This window comes from Filicampus tigris, chromosome 4, assembly GCF_054856515.1.
Source record: "Filicampus tigris isolate MCC_2025a chromosome 4, RoL_Ftig_1.0, whole genome shotgun sequence".
Lineage (NCBI taxonomy): Eukaryota > Metazoa > Chordata > Actinopteri > Syngnathiformes > Syngnathidae > Filicampus > Filicampus tigris.
The window spans coordinates 20,383,936-20,407,910 of record NC_141220.1 but is presented as its reverse complement, the minus strand read 5'-3'; the positions used below and the strand labels follow the sequence as shown (position 1 = coordinate 20,407,910).

At 41.2% G+C, this 23,975-nt stretch overlaps 1 protein-coding gene across 4 annotated transcripts in view; it reads left to right on the top strand.

Annotated features, from left to right (window-relative positions):
* The window catches only part of LOC147148885 (tetraspanin-18B-like), a 57,246-nt gene extending 33,512 nt beyond the window's left edge, over window positions 1–23,734 (top strand). For all 4 annotated transcript variants that reach the window (XM_086029517.1, XM_086029518.1, XM_086029519.1 and 1 more), the window contains 8 exons: window positions 14,412–14,494; window positions 19,286–19,384; window positions 20,211–20,405; window positions 21,142–21,216; window positions 21,358–21,456; window positions 21,604–21,777; window positions 22,559–22,642; window positions 22,928–23,734. In XM_086029517.1, coding sequence (XP_085885643.1) covers window positions 14,492–14,494; window positions 19,286–19,384; window positions 20,211–20,405; window positions 21,142–21,216; window positions 21,358–21,456; window positions 21,604–21,777; window positions 22,559–22,642; window positions 22,928–22,981 — 783 coding nt within the window. In that variant the 5' untranslated portion in view covers window positions 14,412–14,491 and the 3' untranslated portion in view covers window positions 22,982–23,734. The remainder of the gene's footprint in view (window positions 1–14,411; window positions 14,495–19,285; window positions 19,385–20,210; window positions 20,406–21,141; window positions 21,217–21,357; window positions 21,457–21,603; window positions 21,778–22,558; window positions 22,643–22,927) is intronic.
* The last annotated feature ends 241 nt before the right edge of the window (window positions 23,735–23,975 follow it).

Here is a 23,975-nt window from a genome sequence, read left to right as displayed (position 1 = left end):
GATGGACACAACTGGACTGATATTATAAATCTGATATTATTGTAATACAGATTTTTAAAAAATCTGATTATTTTTCTAAATCGTTCAGCCTTAACCGTCCTTGAATCGTATCGTACCCCATATATCGAGATGCATATTGAGAGGGATGCACCACCCGTAGTAAGTTTACTTCCCCAGCCCCGGCCTGCTGCTTTGTGCAGCCTTTGTAGCCCACGCGTACGTCTTTGGTGTGACTTCCTGCAGCTCCGGTGAGATTCCAGCAGTGTCTCTCGCAGGAAGAGACTCACCTTAAATATAACGCGGGTTCATTGTCAGAAGCCACGGCATCAAGGGAGATGCTCAGGGTTTGATTTTGGCAGAAATCCACAGCATGATCCAGTAAGTATCTTTGTGGAAAGGCCAACTAATGAGCCCGCTCCTGGATGGATTACAAGGCCGGAAGCGAGCAACTTGTTCTATTCTCCCACCTTGTTAGAAAACAAGAAATGAGAAATAGCAGAACTAATGATGCAAAGATCAACATCGGTGAGTTTGCGCGGAAACTCTCTTGTGGTTTGGATGACCCCGGTGGTGTTTTGGAACTACTCGAAGGTTGATCACAAGTCATTCCACGATACAAGCAGACGTAAACACGCTCAGAGACGCAGCACAAAAGCACACTTTTGGCGCGGGGAGGGAACCGGCTGCTTCATTTATCTGGTGAGTGACATGAATATCAAGTGTTTTATTGACAGTTGAAGTAATTCGAGGACTTCCTGTATAGAGCTGTTTGTGGCCTAGACTGTTCTACTCCTGTTAATCCTTTATGCTCCTTGCATAAACAATCAAAGCAGCTAAATGATGAACTCTTCAAAAGCATCCCTTTTTTTCCCACTCCTTTTACTGCCCATGCACAACCACATCATTAGACCAAATGTGCTTTTAATATTTGAAGCCAAAGTTGCTGCTGAACTCTTACCTCCATTGTATAGTATGTATATCATGCGGCCTGCTATCCTTTAAAGGAGAAATAAACCCAAACACATTTTTTTCATGAATATGTTCTATGCAGACCCACTAGTTGAAACTAGGCATTCTGGTAAATATTGCGTTTGTGGAATAAGAGTTAATCCACCCCTTTTTAGCCATCTCAGGGGGCGGCCATTTTGTCTTCTGTCGACTGAAAATGACATCACAACTGCTCACAACGACCAATCACAGCTCACCTGTTTTCTGAAGCTGAGCCGTAATTGGTCGTTACCTGAGCCCTGAGCTGCTGTGATGTCATTTTCAGTCGACAGAAGTGACAAAATGGCCGCCCCCAGAGATGGCTAAAAACGGATGGATTAACTCTTATTCCACAAACGCAATATTTACCAGAATGCCTTGTTTCGACTAGTGGGCTTTTTTTCAACATATTCTTGAAAAAAAATATGTTTTGGACTTTCCCCCCCTGAATGGTTTAGCCCAATTTTTGATGGTTCTCCAAACCTGCTGTTGCGCGAGTGCTCCATCTTAGCCCCTTACCAGCAGACCAAACGTAAATGCCGTAGACATTCTGTCGTCGTCTTCCTCAAAAACAATTAACTGGCAAAGCCCAAGCCCCCCACTGCCTCATCATTTTTTCATATGTCTTTATGAAAATTTCAACGCAGTGCTGCTTTTAAAAGCTCGCCAGTCAAGAGAACATTCATGGGTCACTGCACTAAAACAGGGCCTGTCCTCTGGGCAAGCAGTCGGTCATTGTGCGTGAGTGTGTGTCACATAGCTGGCGTGGAGGAAATGTGCGGCATTTCATAAAGGCAGTGGAATTGGAATTGTGAAATTAAATAGAAGTTAATTACTGCAAAATGTCTTTCACATTTATCATAGCAAACACAGACACAGGAGTCCCTTACCTTACTATAAAGTCAGCTTGATCTACTCATGCGCTTATCAGCGGAAAGTCAAGTGTGTGTTAGGTTAGATAGAGGAAGACCTGGAAGTGTCCTGACTGTGTAATATCTTTTTGGAAGGACGGACGCTCTCGGGTGATCCTGGATGTCCTCCAGTAATTTGTCATTTGTCCCAGTTGAGGACGAGGAGGCTGCTGCAAAGTCATCCTCGTTCATTTTCAGCACCTTTGAGCTGCTCAGGCGTTGCTCCAAGAAGTCACTACAAAAAAAAAAAAAAAAAAGGGGCTCAGATCACCTTTCATGATAACGCTGAGCTGGAGGCAGTAACCTTGGCTTGATTTCGACGACATGATCCAAATAGCGAATTTCTATTTTTATCTTCCACGTGGCTGTTTCTGGATCGACATCAAGGCAGCGTAAGCATAATCACTTCCTCATCCGCCGAGAATCCTCTGCCGATAAAAATCTGAGACAAAAATTGGTGTTTTTAGAAGTGACTGTTGTGTAAGGTGGAAAGATAGACGCTGTCATTGTGTGCTTGACGTTTTCAAAAGTGCACATCGATGAGACATACATTCGTCTGTTGAAGCAATACACCCTTGTTAAATCAAAGTGATAGCTGAAATGTTAGTTAAGCATTAAATAATGCCTTTTTATGGCATTAGCGCAGTACGTTTGACTGACCAGGCACAGAACCGGAAACTGCTCATCGCAATGCATCAGAAGAAGAATACAAAGAAAATGTCATTGGTGTAACATGAATTGACACCGATTCAGTTAATTATCACCTTGTTTATCAAATAACTGCTATCTTTGTACATTGCCGGGCATGATCCCTTTGGGCCTCAAAACATAAAAGAAACAATGTGGAAATGTTGTGATCCATTACCAAAAGCACATTTGCTTATCTCTGCAGGCAGTTTGGAATTGGACAGACTTTTTTTTTTTTTTTTTAAACAAGGAACAGATGTTCTCCTTCAGACCATTTTTTTTTTTTTCAAGTAAGCTTTCGTTACGTTCGCCACATCTCGAGCGCGTCCCCCTCGCCCTGCAGTCTGTAGTGCAAGCTTTCCGAAAACCTCTTCAGATGATTCGCTGGCTCTCCGTGTGTACATATTTGTTCTGTTGCCTTTGGCGTCAACCTCAGGTCTGTTGTTCCTCCAAGACGTTTGACGGATTGGAGACAGATGGAGACTTGTGAAATTTCAAAATCAAAAGCGTTTCTTCTGATTCTCCACAGAACATTTGATTTCACTTAGTATTTTCCAGCGAACTCCTCTTGTTTTCTGATAACCCAAGTGTCAGTTCTCCTACCTCTCCTTTCAGTTTACCGGGCTGCTGCATTTGGGTTTACCGCATAATGGAAGTAACATTAGCTTTTTTTTGGCACGCGAGACACCTGTGAGTGGCTAAACACGCACAGGAGCAGTAATGCATTTCATCGTAAATCACCCGTCTGTGGTCAGTCCTGCGGTGCTGCTGCAGTCGTGAAATGTGCTGTTTATTTACAACCGCCGCGGTCGGGTGCTTTGCTCATAATTTCATCACCAGCTCCGATTAATACTCAAGACGGCACCACGCAAGCAAGACACTACCGCTTGATATTACCGCTTGCGATGCGTTCGGCGCATTAAGCGTTTTCATCACGATCGCGGCTGCTGTCACTCAAAGCTAATCATTTTTGCGAACTTTTGCCTCACGCCGCTGCCTCGCGAGGGCTTTCTCTGACCACATCCATCGTGACACGATTGTTACTGATCCATCGTGTTTTGTGGCGCAAACGTCTATTGACTTGTGTTTCTTCCGGGGACAAGATCCTGGATGGCTTCCAAGCAGCTCAGTTTCCATCTTCTCCCCTATCTTTCTGCAGTCTCTCACATAAATCAATGTGATGTAATTGCATGAAGTGACTTTCCCACAGCACGGCCCCGGAGGCCGGGGAATCTCCAGGAGAGATTGTCTCCGTGTGGCCGGTCAGTCTTAAACACCCCCCTGATTCCCAAGACCGAACTCCCACGCCCGTTTTATTTTTATTTCGACGCCTCAATATCTTTGCAAACTATTTCATTTGGCGGTGTTTGATAGATTGTTTTTCAATCCAAGGGGCAGTCCAGGTTCTCACAGTCGCTGCTCCCTGTTTACATCTGACTAATACACTCTAAAGATCAGCAGATCTCATTTCTGTGAGTGCTTTTTGTGTTGAGCCAAGCATGATTTCTCCTGACGTCCCGACCGATGCGCTGCATTTTCGCAACTTTGGACTGTGGAAAATGTCCAACCGCATTTCTTTCCATCCTAGCTTTCTCCTGGGATTCTCTTATGCCCATGATATCTCGTCAGCGAATATCTTTTAGCTCTTTGTCCAGGGTGCACTTAATTTTGAGAAAGGCTGTGGAGAAAGCATCATTTTTTTTTCTGAGTGAGCAGGTCATTACTCAGGATTTAGAGGGCGTAAAGGGCCACTAATAACCCTGCCGAAAGACAATTAACAGGGAGATACAATTTTCGGGCTTTTTTGCATTTAACACAATCTGTTCGGATCCTGAAACACTTATTTCCTCGAGAGAATAATAGAATTTGAGAAATAAGTTTCATGCAAGGGTAATTATAAACCGAGCAGCCACTACATGATGCCACTACATGATGACGGATGCAAAACGAATGTTGATTACCTTGCCGTTGTTGTAAACATCTATGTGTGGAATCCCCAACAAACAGGTATCATTCAAAAGCTGACGATTCCATTTTGCTAATTTCATACTCAAGGTAATAATTCTACGTCATTATGGGCTAAAATTAGGCCGGGTATTTGTAGGATTTTTCATAAATAATCCCCAGCAACAGCTTGTTGCTATGCTATAGTTCACGACCCCAAAATACTGGCCTCTGATTGGTCTTATTGCCTTTGGTTCAAGTAGCATAATTTGTAATAATCACAGTTATAATTATGCTAGTGTGCTGTAGCAGCCCAGTTAACCACAGTGGCTACGTTGCGGCCATGTTGGCAGGGGCGACTTTCTCATCAAAGGCCATGCATAGCTTTTGAAAATGAGTTGTAACTTGCACATTTCTCGACCGATTTTCATGATGTTTACTTGTTTTGTCAACAAGTTTGTTTTGTGCTATCGATATGTGCCATTTGAAAAAAAATGCGGCACAATGTAGCGTCATCCTTGTTCTTTTGCTTTTCTTGCTGTCCACACATGGAATTTCGCTGACAACTTTGACCCAACTAGCTTAGCGTCGCAGCTTGACGATGGCGCGTCAGATCCACCTATTCATATCTGTGGTAATAATGTAATGAGCAACAATGTCATGAGTAGTGTAGCGCACGATGGTCGATATATCGTTGGAAAGCTAAGACGATTCTCTTCTTGATGATGCCAAAACCCAATTTCTGATATATGGGTCACTGTGCCTTGTTTTTTTTATGCCAGCTCACATATTTGACAATGCTCGTGTCTCATTTGCACTGCTGCGCCTGATGTAGTGAGTTTGTCACACTTTGTTACCTGCTATCGCCATCAACACCACCAGCAAGCTGACATAAGTGTTCTGGTTTGCTTTGCTTAATGAGGAGGTGGCAGTCTGTTGGGCCCCTCCGGGTTGAGGAAATGATCCAGATGCAAAGCTTCTGGCTCTCATAACCCAGTGGGACACCTGCTCTCTGCTCCTGTGCAGCTCCCCAAACTGCCCAACCCCATTGCACAATGCTCAAAATAACATTTCTTTGCACACAAGAGATTCACCCTGCCGGTGCTGTTGCCTTCCTGTACTAGCGCCTTCCCTGCGCAGCACATTTTATTTATGATCAGATAAAGATATACCGTGCTGCATGAATTGAAATTTCCAGGCTTTTGACCATATGATGTCGATTTGTGTGAATAACTGGCTTGAACTCGACTGTTATTGGGCAGATTCCTGTGGCTCACAGTATGGGGCATTACTCAAAATTACAACAAGTGGAGAAGAATACTTTATAACACAATGAAGGATAAGCGATTTGCAGAAAAAATATATTAGTATAGTATATATATAGTATATATATATATATATATATATATATATATATACTAGTATATATACTACATATATATAGTATATATATATATATACTATACTATATATATATATACTATATTATATATATATATACTATACTATATACTATATATATATAGTATATTTATAGTTTAAAGTTTATATATAATAATATAATATAGTATAATAGGGCGCAATGTCACAATGCCGACCAGAGGACAGCGGTCACTGCCTTAAGAGAGGCTTCATTCTAAAAATGAAGAAGAGTTTCTTTTTGGAACAACGGGGTGACCACAGTCGTTCTAAACAAATATATTTTTGCGTTTCACAGATGAAACAAAATAAAAAGTGAGACGGACTGAGACAAATCCTTTGGAGAAGGAAAATGTCGACTCCGATTGCCTTTTGTCACACACATCGAGGAAGCATGCTCACAGCACAACCTGAAATTAGTCGTGATTACTAATCGCTGTCAGATAATCGCCCAGCCCTGTGCTACATGTAGTCATTTATATTTCCATGACAGTTACAGACAATTTTGCGTATGCATAAAAACAAAAATACACTGACATTGCATTCTGGACCTTTGAGTCTGAGTTGAAATGATTTCATAATGAAAATAGCATGTTTACAATGTTATTTGTGAGCACGCCGGAAGAAGGCTCCGAGGTGTGGGTTAGGGATACAACATGCTGTTTATTTTCATGACAGAAAAAAAAACTTGAGCAACTACAGTTGCCATCATATGCTTTGAAAAATGATTTGATTCCAACAAGAATACACAAGCATACTAGTAAAGAAATAATGCACAGGAAAAAGGTTTCTGGATGAATTCTCCAGTTTGACTTATTGACTATTATTGCCGTGACTAACTTTTTTTTTTTAATCTCAAACCTTGAGCGGCCATATAAGAGCAATATGTACAAGGCAATATGAGCAATACAAGAGCTGTAGTAAGAATGCTTAGCTTTGATTAACAGTGCCAGTATGCAGGATATTTAAAGATATGCTTTGTGCATTATTGCGGTTTGCTGAACTATAGCTTACTGAAAAGCTCCATGTTTTTATTTCTTCCTTTCGCTACAGGATAAGAGTCAGTATTAGGACAAAACAATTACTATGAGTCACCTTATTTCAAAGCGCTAGACGAGTGCCGTGTTATTTTCTCTACGCTGGTAGTGGAAAACATCCCGAGGGAAGATTGTCTGCTAACGTCGTTATGCGGCGAACCTGGATGTGCGTTGCCTGAGTCTTTAGGATGTAATGCTAATGGAAATAGTGGTTGTGTGGCTGCGCGTCAGCTGGCGGGGCTGCGAGCGGGGGAAGTCCGTGAACAAACTGTTGGGAGTTTACACCCCCCATATACCTCTGGGTATGCAAGAATGAACTCTTACCTTGGTTTGCAAGGCTGCACTGCTGGTATTCTTGCAGTGTTTTTGTAACCCTCACTAAAAAGCCTTGCTCTTAATTGTGTCCCACAGGCCCACAGCTTGCAGTATTCACAACCTTTCCTGTCCCTCTCACTGATCCTTTACCCTCCTTCAGCCTTAACCCTATCCTCCCCAATTCGACCGATCTTTTCTCTTTAATTACTCAGCTCCAGTGTAAAGTTTTCATTCCCTCCTCAGGCCCCTGGCTCCTCTCAGACAAGAGGCTAACCTTGGGGGCTCCACAAGTTCGGTGAAAGTTGGAGGTGGTTAGTTATGTTAGACAGGAGGTGCTAGAAAGACACTAAGCAGGCTAACTGCTAATGTTAGCATACTTTGTTGTTGTGCTCCAAATTCTGCGGTATTTTTTCACAGTCTCCACGGCTGCAGCAGTCCACACCGGCAGTCTCACTGCCCTCAATCTCTTCGGTTAAATGCATTAAAAAGTTACATGCAGAAGAAAGGTATACAGAAGAGATCAGTATTCCCACCCAGCAAAAATTGGTTGAAAAGACGTAGAAAAGATGTCACTTGTGTCCGTTCAAAAAAACGTCCGAACTTGGTTGAAAAGGGAAAAGACGTAACTTTCCTGTCGTTGAAAAGACGTCTTCGAAAAGACATCCTTTTACAGTCTAAATTTGGTTGAAAAGTGAAAGGTGAAAAGACGTAATTTTCATGTAGTTGAAAAGACATCTTGAAAAAGACATCCTTTTACAGTCTAAATTTTGTTGAAAAGTGAAAAACAGAGCTGGGCAGTCCGTCCCCGGGCAGGAATGGACCCATTTTTGGGGGCAAGAACTTTACATATAAAAAAACAATAATACAACAACAAAGACGGCTAAACACAACCCAAATTTAAACGACTGTCTTTGGGCTAATTTCTTTCCACGTCGGATGGGCTAAAACAATAGCCAGGTTTCAATGACTATTTTTGGGCTAAAGTTGGACCACAATGAAGGGGATAAACAAAACCCAATCATCAACTATTTTTTGGACTAAATTTGGACCACATTGGACGGGCTAGACACGACACAATTATCAACAACTATTTTTGGACTAAATTTGAACCACATTGGATGGGCTAAAACAATAGCCAATTTTCAATTACTATTTTTGGACTAAAGTTGGACCACAATAAAGGGGATGAACAAAACTCAATTATTAACAACTATTTTTGGATTAAATTGGGAACACATTGGTCGGGCTAAACACAACCCAAATTTAAACGACTATTTTTGGGCTAAATTTGGACATATTTGGATGACCCAAATACAGCACAATTTTCAACGACTATTTCTGGGATGAATCAAGTCTAAGATGGACCGACCAGATTTCGCCCAAAATCCAATGTCCAGAAGACGTCTGGTGCTGGGTGGGTTCTACTCCATTGTTGTTTGTCAGTGGGTCTTGTTTCCATTGAGGCGTTAAAGGGGCATTTTTTTCACAGCCAATTTAAGTAGTACTTTTTCGAAAATATACTCGTGCGGAACCTGTTTTTAGCGAACTGGTTGGGGAAAGGGGATTGAGCCCATTGTTCGTTACGGAATTACCAAGAAACAAAAAGGCTGGAAGTCAACTGATTTCATTTCTTGAAACACTTTTAAATCCGAACAAAGAGTTTGGGGCACAAATTTCACAATATGCACTTATTTTTCAAAATATCTTTGTACATTTTTTCAGTATGCATCTGCATTTTATGTTTGTGTTTGTGCTACCTTTTGGCCAAGACTCTCTTGAAAAAGAAGTTTTTCATCTCAATGGGATATTTCCTGGTTAAATCTAATTTTTTTCATGCCCTAAAAACAACCAACACAGTGCAAAATTATATTTTTGTACTTTTTTGTACAAAATGCACTACAGCACAAAATAATGTACCCAATGCCACAATGTTAGTGTTTCCTTTTTTGATAAATGCTTTACAAAATAAACACCTATATAGTACGCCAAGAAAAACATGTTCAAGATATGTGCACACGATTAGCGCCTAAAAAACGATCAGCCGTAGATATGAATACGTAGAGATTAGATAAGACACACTCCTTCGAGCTGCGTGGTTATGGTGATGCTAAGCTAATGTCAATGCATTCCATTTCCTTTTCTGGACTCATCGTCACTGCCAATATGGCCACCACATTGACACATGTTTTTGCCTGCTCTAGTCTACTTTCAGTCTGTTTATTCTGACAAGAGCAGCGCAAACCGGAAACATGTGACCAGTCTCTGTCTATTGATGGCACCACAGCAACGTTTACCGGCCTTGTGGCTAATTGTAGTCAATTACGGCCAACTGTGGAACTAATAGACTTAAGCAGCTACTTTAGAAGAGGCATTTTGTGTGGACTGGACACTCACTATTTTCTAGGGCCTGACCGATATGGATTTTTAGGCATATAGGCATGTAGAGTCATGGCAGTGGAAAAGAAAATCATTAGCCAAGCTTGGATCAAAGCATCGAAACTTCTTTCATCGTTAAGACCGTTCTCAACCACAGACCTGCAAAAATTCCCATTCCATTTCTCCCAAACCAATCGGAGTTAAGTCTATGAGCTGAAGTAACTAGCGCCAATGAAACATTTGTCCATCGTGTAACCACCACAGCACCCTACAGATACAGGAAGAACTAATAAACTCAATTGAACTGTGTCCATAGACTTAACAGTGCGCTATAATTGTTTCTATAGCTTGGTGGTTTATCTTTATCCCAAGTAGTTGACTCCCTCCAGGGAAGGGCGATGATTTGGCATCATCATTGATCTCGTTAAAGTAAGTGTTCTGAAGATATATGGCTGCCGGCGTGTGCCCTCTTTATTCCTCTAATGAGAGAGCATGATGTATATAAAACTGTGTCAGGCGGTCTCCGGAGATAATCGGGAAGAGCTGACACTTTTTCTTGGTACTATTGCTTAAAATGACATTAAACAAAGGTTTTAGTCCAAGTCATTATTGCTTTTATTTGAAAGACTTGTCAACACTGCGGGTGAGGTCACATGTTAGGCATGTATGGGAAAATGAACTTCCTTTTCGCATCCTCTACATTTTGTCCACTTCCTTGCACAGAGGAAGAGTTGCGGATCCAACTCTTTTGCTGTTCTCTGACCTCTGACATTATTGTCGAGGTTGACTGCCGGAATGACAGGATGATGTGTCTAATGCAGATAAAGAGAAAAACTGGGGACTTGATGGGACTGCCAGCGACATATACAATGTTGGCTGTGATTCACAAGGTATTGTTCGGCTTCCTCTGTTGAGGAATGATTGGCAAATACACTTTTTGGACCCAAGTCTTGGTAAGCTTCTCTTAACAAAATGATCAGTCAATCACGGGTTATCTGACACCACTTATTCCCACCAGAAGCTTAATTCTTAATTTTATCGTGACATTTCAGACAATTGTATGCTTCAAACGTTGTGGGAACAGTTTGTGAAAGGCGCTTTTTCTGTTCCAGCCTGACCGTGTCCCAGTGCATATCGCAAGGCCCAAGAAGGCATGCTTGTATGAGTTTCACGGCTACGTCACTTTTCCCAACACTTTTGTAACTAAAATGTTAAAAATCCAGAATAGCAGACCTCGTTTCACAGTAGGGCGTCACAATGCTTTCTCCAATTACAGACTGAATTCTGTACTGACTTTTTTCTAGTCCTTTGTTTACAGTTGTTATAGTGTTTACACTGTTTGCTTGATAAAATTGTCTGTTTTCCCTATAAAATGGGTTTTCAAAAAAACTAAAATGTATGCTTTTAATGTTTGTGCCCTATGTAGGATAATTAGAGATTATGTCACCTAAAAAATAAAAATAAATACATTGATGTGATAGAGCATATTTTGGGGGCATATTGTTGAAATGAATAGTTTTTTGTTTTGTTTTTTTTTCAAAAGAATGATCATTGAAAAATCAAAACATTCTACACGTTATATTTTGGTTGGTTCATCTATAACAGACAATCGAGATTTTAGGTCGTTTAATTACCTGACGTGTTTCGGCGTGTACCTCCGCCTTCATCACTCTACACATTGTCCCTTTAAGCAAAGTTCAAACTGTGCATAGTATTACAATGGCTTTCAATATTAAATGTACTTGTTAGGAATAAAACTCCGGCATGAACACTAAGGCCGACTACAAGACAGTATTTGAATGTTGGTCAAGACGGTGGTAAATAAAAGAGCCATTCTAGTGGCATGCCAGGAAAGCTTAAAAGGATCTTAGAAAAAAAGATATTAAAAAATATGCTTGAGAAGTGCTTAAATTTCGACTTGGAAAAATGTAGTAGAGATGCACATGCAAGAGTTGTGTATGTGCATGTGGCTTTGATCATATAATTGCACTTTGTGTGGCAGATATATTTTTTATTAGTATGCTATGACTATGTATCCTATCCTGATGGGTAAGGTGTTGCTGTTTTATACATAAAGCAGATTTTGGTGATGCAATAGTAATGTCAGAGCTTGAAATAACACCAGGGTGAAATCAATTAGTGACTGCCTTGATGAGTACATTCCTCACATTGCTTGTGATGTGAGGCGATGCTTTGGTGAGATGGAGTCATTGAAAAGAAAAGCCAAATTGGAGTAGAAGCCTTTTTGCCCGCTGCTTTGCGGGATCCTCCTCGGTTTTGGCCTTTATCGTCTTCCTCGAGGGGCTCGTCCTATTGTTGTGCTTTTCCAGCCCTCTGCGCTGATCTTTTTTCTTGCCCTGATAACTGATTCAATGAGGCGCTGCCATGCGATTGGTGCTCCACTTTCCCGTGAAAAAGGTTTCCATGGGAACCAACAAATAATGCAGACCCTCTCCAGTGTTGCTCTCCTCTAGCTAATAGCCCTCTAAACAGGCGCCGGGGAGAGACGAGCACTACAACAGGCTTCAGGGTGCCATTTGGCCACCCTCATACTTGCAGCTGTATTATGCACATCATGATTATTATTTACCTACTTTCCGCTTTTCTCATAATCCAACACAAAATGGGAAAGAATAACCGTGCTGTATTGGTTAACTATAAATGGACCAGCCGCAACATCATGACCACTTGCACAATCAAATGAGATCCATTCAAGAGCTGTACTAATAAAAAAAAAGAAAAAAAAAAGAAAAAGATTTTGGAAAGAGAATAATCGCCACTGATGCTGTGGAAGAAGTGATAATTAAGAATGTTCGATACCACTTTTTTCCCACACCGATACCAGTACGAGTGCTTAACTCGTGAGTACTCTCCAATACCGATGCCAAGTAACCGATACCACTTGTACGTTTGGTACATAAAATGTCTATTAAACCAATGACAGATATTTTAAAAGTAAGACATTTTGTTGAGTTTTGACAAAAGGCAGAACATTCACTTTGCAAAAGAGAATTTAAATCCAAAGTTAAACACAAACAACTCACTAATTCAACCAGAAGTGCAAAATAAAACTGACACCAACTTGAATTTTTCTCTCTGTTCAAAATAAATTGAAGTGTAAAATAATAAAGGTTCAACTGTTAAACGTGAAACGCATCAGAACAATATACACGTGACGGTGTCGTGTAAAGTGCTTTGTTACAGCTCTAGCTGCTATGAAATGTGTTATGTAAATAAAATTGTATTGTATTGTATTGTATTCTATCTGCTACAGGGGCTGAGTAGATATCAATTATTTTGTAGGAGAACATCAGGTTTGAGAGGGTGATTCTAGAGATATCTAAATTGGATCTTGTTTAAGTGTTGTGTGGGCCAAACATGGGCCGAAATATAAAGTTTGATCAAGTTATTGCAAAGTTACTCTGAAGAGATGTAAAAAGTTGTATTCTTGCAGACTGTTGAACAACTTTGATGGTACGTCTACACTATATCATGAACAATTGGAGAATGCTTGGTGGGATACATTGCAGTCTCTTACCACCATGCATTGTTAGTTTCATTTGCTCTTGTATCGGATCTCATTAGATTGTCCAATTGGTCATATTATTGTAGCCAGTTGGTGTGTACTGGCTATGTAATATAGGGAATATTTGATAAAAGAATGATTCCGTGTCCCCATGCTGCTTTGGGAATGTGATACATCAGTGTGACTCCAGTGTCTCCCCACTTCTCCGGTATATTTCCATTCCCAGCTTTGATCGCTTTTTTTTCTAGATGTAATCACAGCGATGTACTCTACTGCCACAGTTAGGTTCCGTGTCCTGGTGAATCGGATGTCTGCCGGCATTTTGATATGTCGGCGGGATGCTGTGGCAGTATACTCCAGAGATATTCTCGATCCAGTCCGTGTGAGAGTGAGCGCGTACTGCCCGGTTCTCGGCGTCTAATGTGACAACAGCCCCATACGGCTGTAGGAAGCTTTTGCTTTGAAAGCGACGTATGCCGCTGACTGTTTTTGCACGACGAGGCTGGAATAGCAGCAGGCAAATTGACTATCACCATTAGATTATTCTTTTCTTCTGGGAGACACTTGTGGCACAACAGTTTGGAAACAGGGAAAAGTTTAAAGCATTTATGCTCATTAGGGACGCTCGGGGGAAGACGTGGCGTACAGTGACAGTTAAAGCGAGCGATGTGTGTGTCTGTGTGTGAAGAAAGTACGACAGTCTACTTGTGATGAATAATGCATGAGCTCAGACGCTCATTAAGGTCACACCAGAAGCTACGTGTCCAGGGTCTTCTAATAACTGTAATTATTCAAGTAAGAAGACCTTAAGGCGTGATATGAAACTTCCACCTGCACAGGTCTGGATTAGTGCACTTAAAAGGCATTTTCTTTCATTAGGATAAGCGGTGCAGATAATGGTCGGATGGTTGTCCAATTCTAAATGTACCTTCCGGCCCAAGGAGTGAATTATTCTCTGAGATAAAGCAGGATTGCAGTCCCGTATGATCGCTCTGCTGGGAGTGAGTTTCTTCATCTATTATGAATGCATTCTCGGTCATTTGAAGTGTCCTAGAATTTGAGTCTGTTTTCTCAAGCTCCCATTCTGGCCGTGTTTCAAACGAATTACACAATCTACAAATGTGTCACTTTTCTTCCTTCTCTTGTCTCTTTTTGCTCATCTCATTATCTTGGCGCTGACCTCCGCTTCTTTCATTGTGCTTCCAACAGTCCATGAAAAGGAGTGGCACCGATCCCCAAGAGAAGGCGTCATCTTCACCTGAACAAAGACAAAGCACCAAGAGACAGACATGGTACGCTGCTGTATATCTCCTGAGCTTTTGTTGCATATCCCAGATTCCTTGCTTGAAACAGTTCATTCTAAGCAAACATGTCGTGAGAAGTCGAAATGTAACATTTACGCCAAACATACGGCCCGCGGGCCGGAACCGGCCCACAAGGAGGTTCGATCAGGCCTGCAGGTTGATTTAAATGTGAAAAAATGAATAAAAGACTTATTAATTTAATATTAATTTAATTCATATTTTTAATACAAAGCAATTCGTGAATTATCCGCTAGGGGGCACACTGTTTTGATCAGAGTAGAAGACAACATTGTTTAAAAATTCCTTTCTTTATAAATCTCGTTTAATCTTAAAGTGCATTACTATATTTTTCAATACTAATTACTTGTTAAAGTTTTGTGTCTTTGTACAATCAGTGGGATCAGTCGCAATGCATATTTGTGAATGATAAAAGTAAATTGCACATTTGTTTAAGGAAATCTGAGGTGTTTCATGAAATGTTTTGTAAACGGAATGTTCATTAAATTTCAACATTTTCCTAATGTTGTTTCTTTTCACCAAAACAGAGGAAATACATGATATTTTGATTATTTATAGCTGAGTATGGTATAATTTTAATGGTCCGGCCCACTTGACATCTGTGTGGCTGCGATTGGTCGTTGTGAGCAGTTGTGAAGACAAAATGGCCGCCCCCGGAGATGGCTAAGAACAAGTGGATTAACATTCATTCCACAAATGCAATATTAATCAGAATGCCCTGTTTGAACTAGTGGGCTTGCATAGAACATATTCTTGAAAAAAAAATGTTTGCGTTTACTTCCCCTTCAACGAAATGTCTTGAATATATATAAAAAAAAAAAAGTGTCAAGCCAAAATTAAGTGATCAAAACTTAAAGCTTTGTTTTGATGGTTGAACACAATTTCCGCTCCATTTTTTTTTTCTTCCCTTCAACTTCAGCTGTACGGGTGACGTTTCAGATGTTGTATGAGGTTTTAAAAAATAATTTAGTCCTTCTACACTGGGGAATGTGACCAAATGGCCCTGCGTGGAGGTGGAGAAGTGGCTGCCCAAGCTGTTGGAACGTGTTTGACCCGGCTCTCCTTTGTTTTGCAAAAGGAACTAGTGCTAAGTAGAGATGCCAAACACTGCACTGCAGACAAAGGCCACTCTCACACCGGATCTGGGTTGCCGTGGAGACCAGTCTCGTTAACAGAGCGCTGGATAGTTTCTCACATGTCCTAAAAATAACCCCAGATGGAATTCACCGAATTGTATTAGAGTCCAAGACAGTGGTCGCATGGTGTTGTCCGTAGTTGGCCTCTTTTTGGCTTCAGTGACACAAGGATGCTTGTGTGTAGTTTGCACTACCCAGAATGTCCAAACATTGTTCTCCTTTACAGGCCCAAATTCTTTTTGAACAATCCATCCATCCTTGTTGTACACCAAAGACAGCTTCTCACGAATAATGTTCCATTTGCGCTATTTGAGTTGAGTTTTTAGGGCGAGTGATAGCATTTGAAAACGTCACGGTAATATTTCACGCATCGACTTTGAGGAGCATCTCTGAGTTTTTGGCCGTACGAGCTTATTGGTGGGTATTTCTTTTTAAAAGAACCACACACAACACGTCCGCCGGTACTTGGCCCGGTTAGGCACCCCCACAAAACCTGATCACAGAGACGGACAAAAACCCACTTCCGTCCTTGCTTAGTCCGTCCTTTAAAAAAAAAAAAAAAAAAAACAATTCTCATCCTCTGCTCCCAAAATGGATGTTCGGCTAGGACGGACGGATGAGCCGTTCCGTCCCTGGGACGGAATACCCACCTCTGAATATTATATCCATAAACGTGTTCCAGAGTTAAATTTCTACTCTACTGTATATTTATAACAATGGGTATATAATCCTGATCTACTCCTACTGACGATATGGAATAACAGGAGGATGGTGGGCGGCCATGCAGAATATGCAGGAAAACAAAAATAAAGGAGTAAGCAGAAGCCAAAGTGCAGACGAATACTCCCCTCGTTGTCATGACACACATCATTCAGCATTTCTTTTCAATTGAGTTATGACTAATTTATCTGGAAAGCCCCGACGGCAGCGCGTCCTCGCAAGAGGCCGTGGGAAATGCCCGACTTGAGTACAGCCAGGTCGCATGGCACAAACATTTATGTGTTCATTGTGTGCTTGTAGCACATACCCTCACTTGGTGGACAAGCAGCAGACTGAGAGGAGAAGCCCCAGGGGATCACTGCATCATTGGGCATGTGGCTTGTTATTTGTATCTTTCAGCAAGCAAACCATGGCGTCGGCACAATTAAATGAACATTTCTACTTTGTAAAAGATAATGATCACTCTCACACACTCTGGCGCACATACTAGTGCACTGATTCCCAAACGCTGTGCCAGAGCACATACATTGGGTACGGAAAGTATTCAGACCCTTTGGAATTTTTCATTTTTGTGTCATTGCAGCCATTTGCCAAAATCAAAAGAGTTCATTTTCAAAATCAAAAAAGTTCACTCAGATAACAACAAATCATGGCTCAACTTCAGAGAACAGGTAAGCTGTGATTGGTCGTTACCTGAGCCCTGAGCACCTGTGATGTCATTTTCAGTTGACAGAAGTGACAAAATGGCCGCCCCCTGAGATGGCTAAAAAGGGGGTGAGGGGTGGGATTTTGCTGCATAACTCATATTCCACAAAATATCCGTGTTTCAACTAGTGGGCCTGCTGGGAACATATTCTTGAAAAATATATGTTTGGGTTGGCTTCCGCTTTAAATCATGGGTTGGTGTAAGAATCTGATCTTTGTGGGAGTCTCTGGTTATTGTTGGCATGTGCCCAAATGTACAATTTAGTATAACCATGCAAAAAAGGGGAAAGTCAGCATATAGGAGTAAAACCGTTTGATTTTAGCACAGTCAAAGTGGACCAAAGGGAAAAATACATTTTCATTTTCGATTCTGGATTTCAAAAAATGTTGACCAGAAATTCCCTCTCTGTAGCTGGCAGGCATTATTTTTCTTCTTGCTACATGCTAGCTAATGCATATATTGCACTGCTGATTTTTGGAATCTGATCCCTTTAAGAGCATATTTTCCCTGATAGAATGTGACTTTTCTGAACACAGCAGTGTCAGTGAATGTTCACTTCGTATCCTAAGCACAAACGCTGCTACAGTGCAGCATTTACAACTTTCGCACCCATTTTGTAGGCTTCAAAATGCCGCACGAAAATGCCAAAATTACACAATTTGTATCTGTTTTTGTCTTTCTTAGAACACCCGGGATACTTGTGCCTTAGCTAAGAACTGCTGCTACGGTTCGAGTTCATCTGTGTACTGCTCTTATCCCCAAACTGGGATTTCCTTTAAACTTGATGGGGCTACTCTTGTGTAGATTTAAACTGTACGCTTGGGAAAGGACATCAAATATCTGTCCATCCATTTTCCATACGCCGACTGTCCTCATCAGGATTGCAGGTGAGCTGGAGCCTATCCCAGCAGACTGGGCAAAGCACCCGGGTGCCGTTTTGTGTAGGGATTGAAAAATGAAGCTCCTCTCTTCTTCATCCCCCGCTACAATGAATACAGTCACGCTTTGACAGTGCAAAGCAGTAAGAATAAAAGAAGCCTCCTTCTTGACACCTTTTTGTGTGAGTGTAATGTATGCAAATCTCAATTTAGCCCCGATGCGCCCTCATTACGCTTTTCAGCAGGGCTTGGGACAGAGTGTGGTTAATTAAAACCCATCTCGTGCAATGAGGCTGTCGGGTGCGCTCAGAGAAACGCCCGAAAGGTGATCAATACCTGAGCATATCATTATGATTTAGAGGAGGTGTTTAACTGCAGCTCTAAATCAATTTTCTCGGCGTAAGTAGGAAGCCTTGAAGCTGCTCTCAATCTGTAATATTGAGTGTGATGGGAATAAAAGACGTGGAGCTCACAATAAAACAAATAAACCCCTCACGATACAATTGAACAAGTGAAATAATAAAATTGAGCTAAAGGTTACAGCTTACTGATAACCCGCGCCAATGTTTATTAAAAGCCCATACTGTAGAATCATTACATGCAAACATGTACGGTATAATGTGGAGGTTACTGACAAAGCGCCGGGTTGCTTGTTTCATCACACAATATCCTCTGATCGTCCCAATTGCCCGAGGAGAAAACTCCTCTTGTCTATAGCTTACACGAATGTTTTGGTGAAGGCTCAGTGGCACAGTAAGTCAGGTGGAGTTGCGCGGATTGGTTGATGCTGAAGAGGTCGATGGCTCTTAATTCCTAAGGGTGAGTCTTTATTATCTAAAAGTGCTTCCAGGACAGGCTCTCATCAGAGAAAATGTGCTTGAAGCTCAAGAGGTCTCCTGTTGCCCATTACATTAAGAAGAAGCTCTATATAGAGCAAAGCCGACACAGTAGTACATATTCTCTAAACAAGAGACGAGAGTCATATCTTTGAAATGTTCCCTCTGAACCAAGGGCCGCCATTTGTCCTGCGAAAGGATGCGATGATGAGCAATCGGGCCATTTGGGTAGGATATGTGATTTATGAATCGTCACGTTTGGCGAGGTAAGCGACTTTGCAGTTGGATTGTAGGGTCCAAACATATTCTTACTACAACCAATTGAAGTAAAAGGTGTGTGTGTTTGTTTTTAATGGATATTACATTCTTGGCAGTCGCATTTCAGTGCCTACTTGGAGTGCTCAAGGCAACACGGAATACTGCACCTGAGAGGTTTTGGCTGTAGTTTTGTTTTTGCTGACGTGGCATGTTTGTTTAATTGACAGGGACACGGAGAGGCTTCAGCGCGAGGGACAACAGTCATGACGGGTGACTGTCTAACATGCGTCAAGTACCTCATGTTGATCTTCAACACCTTCCTCGTTGTAAGTATTTCTCATCGCCCTTCATGTGGCCTTCAGTGACCTTGGTGTCCGGCTAGTGAATTAAGACCCCGGTGACTGAATGACTGACGTTAGCCACATTTTGCATTTTATTACATTGGCACAATCTTGATTGAATTAAACACCACTTGAATTCGATTCCCGTTTGCTGACACACATCCGAGTCACATTGTGACATGTGGAGTTTGTGACTGGCAACTGAGTTTCTCAGTCTTGATCATACAATCAAGGGTAATCCTGTTAAGTGGGAGTCTGGGGGGCAGAGTAAGAAGGTTATCTCCTTCCCTGGGTTATTAAGCACAAGCAAAGCTCTTAGTTGTGCTTGTTTAAGGCAATGTGCAACCCAGCAGAGCAAATAGTAGCGTTAACATCTCTCCATGAGGGCGACTGCCGTCCCTTTGTGTTTTCTCTATGGCCCTTTCACACTCAGAGACCATAAGAGCCGTTTTCAAGGTCTCTGGGACCGAGCGCCAAATTGAAACCCTGAGCAGGCTTGCGTTCCTACCACTGAGTGCGGAGGCCGGATAGCGATCTCATCACAGCATCGCACTAGAGCTAATGTGGTCTGGAACCACAGTTGATCAGTGAAACTGGACGCTGCAGTCTGAGTTGTCATTTTTCTGGTCCAGATGATTGACTGTGCCAAAATGAACGAACAGATGATAATAGACATCCTCCATTGTTGTTCACGTATGCACTCCCCACATTAAATTGCTCTCGTCTGCATTTTATCCAGTGTTTTAATGTGTTTCTAATGCACCGATTTTCTGTCTCTTTCAACTGCTCCCACCCCACGTCCCTTTGTCAGATGGCAGGGTGTTTCCTCCTTGGTGTGGGATTATTGGTGTTGTTTGGCACAGCGGTATTGAGTGAAATGTTGATGCAACACCCCGTGCTCTCAAAAACCGTCTTCGCTGTGCTGGGCATTGGATCCTTGCTCTTCCTCCTGGGCTTCGTGGGCTGCTGCGGAGCCCTCCGTGAAAATAGGTGTCTGCTCTTCTTCGTAAGTAAAGGACATTGATATTACCGATGTGCTGTTGTGTGCTCATTTGCCATTTCAGTTTTGAAGTTGTCTTGCTTACAAACAAAGCCGGATGAGCGAAAACGCCCAGTTCAGTCCGTCTGGAAGATAACTCCCCCTTTTGTTGTGACTAGGGCTCGTAGTCTGCGGCTAAACTCCGATTAGTGTTGATAGCAACAAATGACTTTGGAGTTGACTCAAATGGAATACTCATTGTACTTTTCCAGAAAAACAAGTCATAGCCAACAAATTCAAATGTTATCAAATTGAGTGCACCATATGTTGTCCAAAGCACTTTACAAAGCCTCATCTCTTTTTTGAAAACATATCTCTTAAACCAGCGTTTACAACGGCCCGTTGGCGCAGCCACTTCAACCGATGGACAAGTTTTCCCTTTTAGTTTAAAATAGCTTACTTTAAGCACAAGGATGTCTCGCCGTGCCCTGTAGAACAGTAGAATTCTATACATCCATTTGTGTTACAGTATGTCGTACCAGCTAGCTAGTGCCAAGCTAGCTGGGGAGCTTGTCTCTCTGAGGTCCAAGTTAGCAAACTTCCTTCATTTGTTTGCTCTAATGGCATGAGAGGCCAACCAAAAAGTAGCAACATAGGCGTTGATACACTGCCAAGATCGGCTTTATTGAAGTTCAGACAGAAGTTCAATTCATTTTTTTCCTGCCACTGTTTTGACTTGCTGCTGTGTTCCCTTTTCTTGTAGTTCTTCATGCTCATCTTTGTCGTCTTCATAGCAGAGCTGGCTGCTGGGGTTTGGGCCTACACACAGCGTCAAAAGGTAAGATACAGTCGCTATCTCACCCTATATTTTCTGATATTTTTTTTAAATGAATTTATTTATGTATTTATTTTTCTTTTAGTATAATGATGATACTGTATGCCTTTGGTTAATCCTTTACTTGTTCTCTGCCTGCTTTAGTTCTTTGTTGAAGATTTACAAAAAGAGATGCGGGAAAAGTATCAGGGCTACGCCCCCGATGATAAGTACACAACAATATGGAATAAATGGATGGTTCAAGTAAGTCCAGAGCACACGTGTATGGTGTGCAAGTCCTTGCACACCGCACCCAGCAACCCCCCACAAGGCTTCCTATTTCATAGATTACAACCCAGACAGCAAGACAGTAATAAATGATTGTGTTGTATTCTTCTTGTCTCATTTCAGCATGAGTGCTGTGGCATAAATGGCTTAGAAGATTTTGAGGGCAGTCTGTTTCGTAGAAAATACAATCACACAGTTCCACCAGCCTGCTGCCTGCAGCGCAGCCCGACTGGGAATTTGGAGCATGCTGATAGGGATAAATGCCTTAATGGCTCGCAGCATCATATCAACGTACAGGTACTTTCTCTCTTTGCTCAGATCAGTTCTTCTCGAGACTTTTGTTATTTTAATCATCACAATGATATCACTGTGAATGATGTCACACCAGGTTTGTGATTTATCAAGTGAGCCAAATAGAAAAAAATAAGTCTGTTTAATATATTGCGAAAGTAATCGTTATTTGCAGCCGTAGTATGAAAAATCTGCACTTTGATATGTAGTATAACTTGAATCGGCCTCAGAAGTGTATATCAAACTAGTAGCAGGTCATCTGAATCAGTACTCAAGAAGTAGCTGTGTTTGAAAAATGTTGGCAAGTACATCACTCCTTCAAGTGTGATATCGCTGAATTATTGTTTATTTGGTTTTGTTTATTCATGAAACAATACCAAATGCTCATAAGAGCCGTTTTCAAGGTCTCTGGGACCTTGTTTATTCATTAAAACAATGCCAAATGGGCAACAGTCATTTGCAATTCACTTGAATGAAAAATACATTTTTTATCCAATGATTTGATGAATCGATAGACTAAAAGATAAAATCATCAATTCACATCTTTGTGTCCAAGCACAAACGTTAACGGGTATACACAATGAAAGCTACTCTAGCAATACTGTACCTGACAAACAATGTGAGAAATCATCAATGCAGGCCCTGGATTCCATCTCATCCTGCCATGCCTTTGTCCATAGATATTCCATTCATTTAAGATAACAATCTCTCATTGTCAATTGCCATTTTGCAAGTTTATGGCTTATTGATTCTTTGTTGTGCTGCTGTTTTTTTTGTGTATCCACAGGGTTGTTATAAAGCAGGCTTCAAAACCTATGAAGTTTACCTCTATTTAGCAGGAGCGTTGTTCATTCTGGTGCTGACCTTTGAGGTATGGAGATATTTTAGTTTGTCTTTTCAGCCTTGTCCTTTGCTATATGCTGGGGATTTTTTCTTTCAAGAAAAGTTTTTTTTTTAATGGTTATATGGCTACTCATTAAAATCTTTAGCGTGGAAAGTTCGCCATCTGGTGGTTATCGTGGTACATAAACACACATTTGATGCTCACTAGTTTAAGTTTAGCTGCCGTTTAAGTATGATTTGTTATACTGTAGGTTTGTGCATGAAATGATCCACTTGCCCATGTTAAAGTGCTCCTGTTCTTTTTTTGTTTCAGCTTCTTGCCATGTCTGTGGCTATGTGCCTCTTCAGGGGACTCCAATCTATGTAGTCTGTTTGGACTGTTTGTTTTTCAAGGAAAAATAGGGAATATGTGAAGAAAGAAGAAAATCAACACTTTGAAATTGTTATTGAACTCGTTTTCTATTTTGAATTGTTTGGTTGGGGTTAAAAAAAAATCCATTCTTAAAATCATTGTACTTCACAGCTGGACTTCTGAGGTACTGGGTAACACAGTAAATACAAGTACTGGCACACAACACAGAAAGTGGTATATTGGAGACAAAAGTGATGTAAAAAGTTTTTGTGTGTTCATTAAAAAGTGTCATTTGTGGACCAGGTCTTGCACAGACTGGGTGCAAAGTAGTCTGGACATGAGAACCAGATGAACGCTTAGCAAAAGGCACTGCGCTGACTTTTGGATGAAGAATATTTATATGAAGTGAATCTGGCTTAGTTGTTGAAGATATGTTTTATGTACACTTTGGCTGTTACCCTTTCTCTTTATTACTGTACATCGGAACACAATCCTTCCACGTGAACTTTTCACAGCCACATTTCTATTGTGCTGTATTATACTGGATACGCTCTGTTGGTGAGTGTGTGTACATACTAGATGCATTTTTCAAACACGTATGAACTATTTTGTGAGCATGTGAGCTTAAAGCTAAGGACCCTCCCGGACTTGAACGTCAACGTGATTGAACATTTCTGTTTATATGGCTACTCTTTTACTGGTATTTTATTTTAAATGTTTACATGTTTGTGTATGCAATTGATCTTTAATAAATGGCATTGGGATTCATCTGTTGTCTCTTTATTATGATTGATCTTATAATTTTATGTGAATGCATTAGTACTTGCTTTGCCATTGGATGACGAGCAGTTGGCGTAGCCGCTCTTACCCAATGTCTGCTGGATCAGACTCCAGCTCATCCATGAACCTAATGAGTCTATGACACTCATGCACGTAAAACGAACTGTCAACGGTTCTTATATTTTGTTTGTGTGCGCTTGGTTTGAGATTGGCCACAAGAGAAGCTCTG